The 10,776-nt window shown below is 33.5% G+C and overlaps 1 protein-coding gene across 1 annotated transcript in view; it reads right to left on the bottom strand.

The window, feature by feature from the left end:
* Positions 1 to 603: 603 nt before the first annotated feature.
* LOC115452463 (synaptogenesis protein syg-2) overlaps positions 604 to 10,776 on the bottom strand; it is a 155,333-nt gene continuing 145,160 nt past the window's right edge. Inside the window, exons 15-17 of the mRNA XM_037441593.1 lie at positions 6,968 to 7,069; positions 6,437 to 6,600; positions 604 to 3,436 (exon numbers count right to left, since the gene is read on the bottom strand). Coding sequence (XP_037297490.1) covers positions 3,317 to 3,436; positions 6,437 to 6,600; positions 6,968 to 7,069 — 386 coding nt within the window. The 3' untranslated portion in view covers positions 604 to 3,316. The remainder of the gene's footprint in view (positions 3,437 to 6,436; positions 6,601 to 6,967; positions 7,070 to 10,776) is intronic.

The following is a 10,776-nucleotide window of genomic DNA, read 5'->3' as shown; positions in this document are numbered from 1 at the left end:
TGGGTATACAATTAACTTCCCTGCAATATGGTTGAAGAGGCCGATGGCTGGCACATGTATACTCGTGAACGGGTGCTGCTTGTGTAGACTGTTCTGGCCATTTCGATTACTATTTCTAAGTACTAGAGATATTATTAGCATTATACTTCATGTTTCCTGAGAGGTTTGTGCACTCGTATGGAAATTTTAAATTAATTTATTACCTATATGCGAGCATATGCATGGATTTCTCTAAACAACAATAAAAAATGTATTTATTTTTCTGAATCATGTTTTATATTTCATACCTTAAAATGAGTTTGAAAATAGCTTCTCGTCCGTTCTTCTCTGGTGAGAACTGCTCACCGATCTGGTGGTTAATATTAGTGGAATGAAATAATATGTAACATTTTACAGGTTCAGATAATTATTTCATTTCATTTCATCAACAGGCTATTAGATAATCGAAATCAATTAACGCAAGAATATTACACATCAACTATTCAGTTGGTTTGTTGTTCATTTATAAATTTCTTCCTTAACGTATTTGAATAAACTGCATTATTTTTGCAAGCAGTCAGTAGATGTCATTTAAAAAGAGGTGTAAATAAAATAAAACTCTAATTTCATTGCTTCACGCAAATTTATTTGTCAAGAAATTTTACACATATCTCCTTAATTATTACGATATGTCAAGAAGTCTTCGAAAATCACCAAACTAACAAATAAACTCAACGATATTCGTATTTACAGAGAAAGATAATAATAATAATATTTATTGCCTCTATCATATACAACACAATTATTCTATGAAATGTATAAACGAACATGTAAAATATAATTCACGATTTAATAAATAAAAAATAAATTTCATTTCGTTGATCGTATATGAAAATTAACAAACGTTTATAATTAAATATCTAATTTCAATATTATATATTAAAGGTATTTTACAATAACACCTAGAACGAAAATCATCAGTCGTTTGAAAGCTAACTTAATTAGATTTAGAGTAACTCCAAAATTATACTATTTATTATCTTAAAAAAATAATGAGTCATAAGTACAAGTACCGAAATTAAATAATAGGAAGATAACAAAAATTTTGCTACATAAGTTTTAAAATTGACGCCATTGCCCATAACATTGACATTACGCAAAGAAATTAATTTACATATTTTATGCTTAATGGAATCTACATATTGCTTTTTTAGAAACAGCAACGTTTTATACAATATTTAACCGAAGAAATATTTATTTATAATACATTATTATTGTACAAAAGAAACTTCATACATTTTCAGTGTCATATTTACATCTTACACTCTAAAAGTACGAATTCATAAACCTTATAGCATCACAGTGATTCTTTCTTTAACTAAACATAACGCTTTACACGAAGTTAATCTAATTCATTGTTGTCGAAGTCGGTTTGTAATGAAACGGTTAAACCTTTTTTTATTCTAAAGTCAGAATCATAATTTTTTTTATACTTATTTAATTGAATTACTATTTTCCTTTTTTAGATTACATCCACATTCATGACTGATGTAAATTCGTAGAAGAAAAATGCGAGATAATTTTTCTTCAAATATATTTTTTGTATTTTTCAATAATTATAGTTGAAAGTCTGAGACGTCTTCACCGACTTCTTGATTGTATTACTTTTGCTATGTATTTCTCTTAAACACCCATACACAAGTAATTTGCCTAAAATAATTTTAACTTAAAGTATAATAAACAGAGCCATATTTTTTTATAATTTGATAATAATAGGTATGCATCAAAACGAATATTCCATTCATTATTATATAACTTTATTAAAATTTTGAAAAACAATAAAGCGTATCGAAAAATTAAATGTATGTCTTTTTATTTTATTTTTATTGTCTATTATTTTTTGTTATCTACGTGTAAATTTCGGTATTTTTTTTTAATTATTTTACTGTATTGAATAGATTTTTTTTGAAACTCGACGTTCCATGCAATTTTATTTCCAACAAGTATATATTATTTTTTTACTTCACTTAAAAAGTGCACGTATATTTTGGTTCCAAACCTATCGTTAGAAAGATCATTTTCACAAAATCATTTACAAAACATTACAATAAATTTATCTATACACAAATAATATTACAGAACACAGATTTCAATTATTAAACATCCCATTTTTTATTTTATCAAAACCCGTCCATTCCTGAGTAAAATGTAAACCAAAAAAAGGTGTTTTAAGTTCTTTTTCACTTACCTTCATAATATTTATTGGACTTACCGTATTTTTCAACACAAAGACATTTAATTTTGTAAATATACGAAAACCTCACTCACAAGATTCGAATTTTCATATCGAATATATTGAATCATTGGAAACAATACAATATTTCATTAAAAAAAAAAATGAAATTCCATTTCTTTAGAATACTAAAAACATCTATTTCACGTTGTCCTGTATCTTTATTTACTCGCCTTCTTACTTTTTTATGTTTCATACTGTAGGTATATAGTATATGCACACATCATACACAATTTGACAACACACTGGCTGAAAATGGGTCTGGAATTAAATACGCTTATTTCCATCAATATATAAAAAAAACAAGACAGTTTTTTTTTTTCAACAAATGTGCAACTATAGAAGATATCAGTGACGAAGGGTCGATATAACCCGATTCCTTCGGCTTCCCTTTGATAATTTATGTATAATCTAATTATTAGAACGATTTGCAGACCACATTTATGCGTATTAGTACTTATTTGTTGTGTCGGAATACTCGCCCTTCGCCACTGGAAGACATTGTGACGTCATTCCGTAATGTCTCTGAAAGTTAGCTTTACATACTATACATAAGTTATTTTAATATGTACGGTAAGGGAAACGTCTAAGTGTTTTAGCCCTTATTGTTATGACGAAAAGGCTGTTTATTAAAACAATACAATATATATATTTTTTTACGTATATGCTATGATTAATAACTAATCATAGATTAAACATTAGCAAATATATGTGCTATAATTGTGGATTTTGTAAGATACCTTTTTTGAAAGTAGATTGTTATATCTATGATCACAATAAAGAAATATCCAATGATTAATTTTGTGATACAACGACATTTCGTAATATATTCCATTATTACTAAGAAAGGTAAAGTAACTCAAATAAAATCAGTAAATTTTATCGAACATCAAATTTGAGTTTTCGAGATATTTTTACAATTCTTCGTAATGCATCTCATTAAAATTCCCACATAAAAACGAAAAACGAACGCGGAACTAAACACGTGAGACGCGTTTCCCTCACCGCAGCGGTTAATGTACAAAGATTATAAAATAAATGAGACTAGACACAGCTCTCGCGCGCGTTCGCTAACAAAGGAGTCCGCGTTGTGACGACCTCCCTCCGCCGGGAGAGAGTCCCGCTGGTCACGCTTCGCCTGTCCTCCGCTAAGGTCCCGATGCTCTGTGTTAAAAAAATCAGTGAATTTTAAGAACCAAGGAGTTCATTTCGTTGTGCCCAATTTAAAACGACCCTTTACGTCAGACACTAAAGCTCATCTCCATTGCAAGGTATTTCTGTGTCATTTAATACAAGCGTAAGTATTCCGATGACTGTAGAGTTTTATATTAATTAGTAGAACTTAAACTACTTTACACTAGACAATATAAAACTTTTAAAATGATTTATTGAATGCTTCACTCGGAAACCATTTATGTATGCATTTAATACTTCTCACACAGGGGCATATAAACTGAATCGCAGTGGAAGTCAGATAGCGTGAATCAATAATACTTTGACACTGAGCGCTACAAGCTGATACATTATTCGCGAGCTACCCATTTCGTCGGATATTGAGAAAAGCGAAGTCTGTGATAATGTTTATTTAAAAATGCTTTAAACTGATGGGTATATTTATAATCTGGATATATCGTACTGATGCCCAGGCGGACTGTCACATATGAGAGACCTATGTCTCTCACTGCAATGTCTATTTCTGCCGCCAAGCAGCAGTGTGTAGTCACTGTTGTGTTCCAATTTGAAGAACATCGTAGCCATGTAACTACTGGACATAATAAGACTTAACATCTTATGTCTCAGGATGGCGAACGCAGTGGACCAAATACCAAACAATATTTTGTAATCCAAGGTGTTGGATGGTGTTTCTACTGTTTATGGGCGGTCGTATCGCTTACGATACAAACGGCAAGATCGTCTCGTCATTCAAGACAATAATTTAAAAAAAAAATAACCAATATATCTGAAAGTAAACATTATAGACCTAAATTCCCCATCGCACTGAGATGCGTTAGATCCTTTAAACAATAGTCATCTCTGATTTCTCAATTAAATCTGTATCGTAATAGCTTGTAGGTATATACATAGATTCTACTGCCCACGGCGGTTTCCTGCTATGGAGTGTATAGTGAACTAAATCAGTTATACCAAAGGTACATTTCTGTTGGCTTGAAGCAAAGTCCATTGTTCTATATCAATATTAAGTTCGATTATGATATCGACAATAGACCGCATGTTCAATCAAATCAATTATTAAGAAATTCTGTTTAGTGTTAATATCATTTAATACATCGTGGATTGTGGTTTGTAGTGTGCGAATGATAGGTATAGAATCGTAATAGATCACTCCAATATTGTATATTTATCATTCATTTTTATTCGTTTATTCATTCATCACAATAAATCACGTCAAAATGGTTTCTTGTGTTTCTATTTATAGCCGAGTTCAAAAAAAGGAGGACGTCAATACATGTATTTTTTTTGTATCACTAAAACTGTTCGTGTTTCGAAAATATGTTAATCTAAATATAGATTATACCTTTCATTCTTATAGGATATTTCCTATTCGTAATAGAGATAATAACAGAATCTTATCCTCATGATCAAGTACTGATAATTGGCTATATAATTATCTGTAAATATAAGAAGAAATCTAACGCTCTTTTGTTACATTGTGAGTTTCATAAGCTATCATATGATAATAAATTACAATCTATAAAATTACTAGTTTGGTCGCTTTTGCTTGAAATCAAATAAACCTTGCACTTGAAATACCAGAATGAACAATATAACTACAATATTTTGTATATGTTTAAGAGACGGGAGACGCAGCATATGGCACGGGCCCCACGAAATTGACCGACGATCTAGTAAGGGTCGCCGTAGTCCGATGGATGAGGGCGGGCCAGAACCCGTCCCTATGGCGCTTAATGGGGGAGGCCTATGTCCAGCAGTGGACGATTCCCGGCTGAAATGATGATGATGATTTTATATGTTTAAACGGAGTGTCCTATCTGACTCTGTTATATTCTATGATGACTACGCTTCGTCTATTCATAACGCTGCACTGGTAGACGGCGGAATTAATTATGGCACCAAATTGTAATAATTATTCGTCGTACTGATGAGTGTTTTGTTTTTCATTTTACCTTTGAAGTGTGATTGGAAAGTCAAATTACGCCTTAACATTGGGGCTTACTAAATAAAATTGTAGATGGAAAAGTACAATTGATTTACGTATATTTTAATGCCAATTATACTAAATGAGCATAACATAATGTTAAAATCTATAATCGAAACGATTTAATTTTCGAACGATTTAACGTCGTAATTTATAGTACTTTAAATGGTAAATAAGTATAATATATGTACAGTCCGCCATAAAGGTATCTAAAAAAATCAACACTTTAAATCGCCAATACACCGTAAGGTCAGAACAAATTTTATTCTTTGTGTGAAGTAAATTAAATCCTTTATATAAAAAAAAAATATGATAAGAACGTAAGTATAAACGCGATCTGAAATTTTGAATTTGTTCAGCTACTTTTGTACATACAATCTGTTTTTAATAATCGTAAACTTTAAGACTGTTTAAATTAGCTGAATACGTTGCACGCCCGCTCTTTTCGTACACGTGTACTTATTTATGTAACAGTGCACAGAATTTCCAAGTGTATAGCGTAAACGGTATAAATCGGAGTAGTGAACAACTCGTATAAACTGCATTTTCAGCCCATTAAGGATTATGCATATTACAAAGTCCTTAGACTGAGAGCAAGAAGCATTTCACTGGTTACTTCACACTGTTATTTATGATGTGTCATTTTTGTCTACTAATACAAGAATGTTTGTAGCATCTAACGAGTGTATTAGATAATAATATAATATATTGTTGATGGTAGCATATATTTTGTATTCGCCCGGATTGCGACTCGATAGTATACGATGTACACAGGGTGTTGAAATCCGTCGTAATGGCCCGTATAAGTGTATTGCATTTCGGGATCACCCTGTATATATGCAATTCAAATAATTGCGTTGACTATTGAGGAGTAATCATCTCTCGTCAGTTGACATTCTATCTGGAGCCTATTCCGCTTACCATCAAGTGCAGTAGGGATAATTTGCCGCGCTGTACAGGTAACCTAGCCTTAAAAACCTTGTTACCTGAGCATCAGAAGCCGGCGTGTTGGGTGTGTGAGGGGTGTTGGACCTCACTTCGTGTTGCTGAAGACTGTGGGCACTCCTCGAGGCGCCTACGGGGGGTGACACCACCGCTCCGTACGGAGGCGGCTCTGGCGGACGCTCTATGTCACGTGTGCAGTTGAAATCTGATTCATAGTTTGGAGTATTAATACCATGGTACCAAATATTTTGAGATGATCATTGGAGTCGATTGTGGTACGTACAGGACCCAAACCGCTGTACGTAATAAACAGTCAAAATATATTTCCTTTTGTCTATTTCACATAAATTAATATAGTGTGCCAAATAACATCTAATTCCACGGAAAACTAACGAATGCCGATACACATTAAAAAGTCGACACTTAAGTTATTTTGAATTTTTTTTACATATTTATATTCATTTTACAAATCACAATTCTAATAGGTTAAAAGAAGTTCAAATAGATTAGATATCGCATACCTTCTCACGTTCTTAGATACCGTACTTAAAAGTTTACAAATGATACCCCACCTTTCCCGAGTGGCACGACGTCAGGATTCTTATCATCTGGCTGGAGCGGTGAATGGTTCGAGTGCATCGCGCCTTTGTAAGTCTTCACTGTCTGCATCGGGGCTGCGGGAGAAAAGAATTTTAAAGACTTCAGTTGGTTGAAAGCGTATGCTGTAATTGGTATTTATAACGACGTCGCTTGTGTTTGGTTTAGTTTTGCGATAAAGTTTAACCTACCTTTCCCGTCATGATTATAAACTCCTGAGCTATCTTGGCTTGCCGGCAAGCCACAATCTTTTTAGTCTCGGGATTGCTCGAATTTTGAAGATTTTTTCTTATAGTTCATGTAATCACCAATGTTTGAACAGTGTTGTGTATCAATTATTGGGGTCCCATACTTTTTTCTACATACGAATTTAAATCACCTGCATCAATATAAATTTTATCTTCTTGAACAACAAACTTACTTACCACTACTTTAAAAATACCAAGAGCTACCACAGTAACACATTTATTTGAATTCTTGTTTAAGTATCTTTGTCATATGTTACAATAATTTCGCTCCATACTTCTACTTTAATAGGTGTCTACTGATTTATCCTCATACTAGCCAGCTTTGACGCAGGAGGCGACAACATACTATTAAATTCACCTAATTACTAGTTAAAATATGAGGTCCACCACGCTTACACTCCGACAAATTATAGTTTATGTCTAATAACACTTGATTGTTCTGGTGGTAGGTCTCTCATATGTTAGAGTCCGCCTGGGTAGGTACCACCGCAATGTCTATTTCTGCCGCCAAGAAACAGTGTGTAGTCACTGCTGTGTTTGTAAGTTACCATCTCATGTCTCAGGATGGCGAGCGCAGTGGAATTCCGAACAATACTTTGTAATTCAAGGTGTTGGACGGTGTTTCTACTGGTTATGGGCGTATCGCTTACCATCAGGCGACCGGCAACCTCGTCTCTTCATTCAAAGCAGTAAAAAAATTGAGTTCATAATGCCTAGTAAGAAGTCTACATGGCCGTTAAAACGAAATATAAACTTTCTCATACCCCTTTGCTTTCAAAGTTTATGCAGCTTGTTCGCGATATAGGTATTTCGATTCATTAAATGCGATACCAGGGGAGAGAATTATAGTAGCATCTGATAACGAGGCTCATTAGTCGAGGTGGTCTTGCACTAGATTTTTATCAGTCACTTTTTCAGTGGGACAATGTAAAATGATATTTATAATCATTATTATAAATATCATTTTACATCACAAAAAAGTTGCGATAGCCTAGTTGGTTGTAGAATGTACTGGCGACACGAATGTCCGCATGTTCACATCCTAAAGGCACACACCTCTGATTTTTCTAAAATGATGTATGCATTCTTTGTGAATTATCCTTTGCTTTAACGATGAAGGAAAAACCATGAAAAATCCTGTTATCTTGAGAAGTTCTCTATAGGAATTTTGAGGGTGTGTAAAGTCTACCAATCTGCACTAGGCCATCGTGGTGGACTTAGGTCTAAACTCTCTTAGTAATAGAGGAGGCCCGTACTCAGAAGAGGGGCAGTATATATAGGGCTGATATTATTTAAATAGAATCACAGAACTAGCTTCCAAAATGCCTACAATCTAATTAGTTTGCTTTCATATCTAGTGATGATATCTAGCTCGTAACATGTGGTAGAATAATAGCAGTTTAAATTGAAATTAACCCAGAAGTACCGTTTGTCGAGTTAGAGCATATCATCAAATATCGACGCATAAACAACTCGTTTTTAAATTATACAAACAGGGGACCAATTACGTATCAAATAGCAGAACCTCGCCTCTCCCCTCCCTAACTCTATGAGAAACAAGCTAAGTATAATTTAAGTTATAAAAATGTGAAATAGTTTAAGTGTGTAAAACATTAGAATATATTTCTTTTACAAACATCTTAACAAACTATAGCATTTATAATCACAGTAACATAAGCAATATTAAATTCTAAATCCCGATTCGATATAGAGTGACAAAACATGAGGTAATAGTTATCGATTGTTTGTACTGATATTATAATGCTACGATTGTCTGGCACGCCATGTGATAGTTAGGTTTTAAAATTCACCTGGCACTACCCTGGCACAGGCGAATAACTATATAAGCGTAAATGTTTCTATTGAATAGCACTTTTAACAGAAATTATTTCCAGTGAATTTTCTTGTTCTTCTATTTGTTGCATGCCCGTCATGGAAAATTGTTTTTAAATAAAATAACTTGGTTGGAAGTTAGTTCTTTGTATCATTTTATAGTTTTTGTATTTATCTATCTATACTTATAATAAATCTGTAGAGAGGTCAATTCTGTACATGAAATATATTTCCAAAATAACTATCAGGGGGTGATTAGGGATCGATACTGATGCCAAAAATGCAATTAGTAAAATTTTTGTCTGTCTGTCTGTCTGTCTGTCTGTCTGTATAACCGTTATAGAAACAAAAACTACTCGACGGATTTTAACGAAAGTTGGTACAATTATTTGTCATACTCCTGTGCTGGTTATAGTATACTTTTCATCACGCTACAATTAATAGGAGCAGAGCAGTGAAGGGAAATGTTGCAAAAACGGGAGAAGTTACTCCATTTTTTAAGCTTCCGCCGCGTGTACAACCTTAATGGTTAAAGCTACACAGAAATCATGTATGACGGAAATGTTCTCCTTAAAATTATGTAAAAAATATCCCACGACAGCATATGTCTATCTTTTATGGTTGACTCACAATAACACGTGTAACTCCCGATAGCTTAGCAGTTCGAAGCTTTCTCATTATATTTGTCTACTCTTACGTTTATAACACTCTCAGTCATCCCTTATTAAAAAAGTTAACATTATTAAATATTCCATAAAAAAGAATCATAGAAATCGGTATAGAAACACCAAAGTTATACATGAAATACGCTAATAATAAGCCATCATGCGTGAATACTGAATCATGCTATAAGGATTATTTTTGTTTATATATAAGGTCGCGAACGCACAGGCAGGCGGCTTGCTTGGCACCTAGAGGCTAGCGAATCACCTAGCGAGTAGCTTCGTAAAACGAACATTCTCGAATGTTCGCGACCGGCTCCATTTTTGAAGTCCGAAATCCACGCGGGCGAAGCTGCGAGCGGAAGCTAGTATAAAATAATTTCAGTGTCTACTGATAGGCTCTAACCATATCGCATCATGATTAGAAATATAGGGAAATTAATTGTGATGGAATATAAATGAAAACGCATGCTTTTGTACAGAAAACTAAAATACTTCTGTATTACAAGAACATACAAAGCAACTGACCGTGAAAAACCATCAAATGTTTTATTAAATATTCATAAATAGCACACGTACTAAAAGTATCAACAAAGGATCAAATATATTATGGTTAATATAATATTTATCCTTCTTACCCTATCGGTGATAAAAGAGGTAAATATGTGTAAAATCGGATTCATTTATTTAAAAAGGTACACCAACAGCATACACATGCTTAAATCTAGACAACATTATATGTAAATAATTGGCTAATATGCATGCCACTTACAGGCATAAGACAGTGGAATCACTTTGCGGTGCTCGTATAAAAAAATTTAAATAAAAATGCTAAACCGCCATTACTGAAGGAAACATTTTAAAATTCCCCTGTCCGTCTACGAAACTTAATAAAAATGTCTCTTCCGAGTGACGGGACATCTGCAATTTTAGTAGAAATGCACAGACATAAATCAAATGCAGTGCCGTCGGAACGGCCGGCGAGATGCTCAAAAATTCCGTTCACGCGACAAAATCTGCCTCCACTGAACTTGTCTGCAA

This window comes from Manduca sexta, chromosome 22, assembly GCF_014839805.1.
Source record: "Manduca sexta isolate Smith_Timp_Sample1 chromosome 22, JHU_Msex_v1.0, whole genome shotgun sequence".
NCBI lineage: Eukaryota > Metazoa > Arthropoda > Insecta > Lepidoptera > Sphingidae > Manduca > Manduca sexta.
This window is presented reverse-complemented; position numbering and strand designations above follow the sequence as displayed.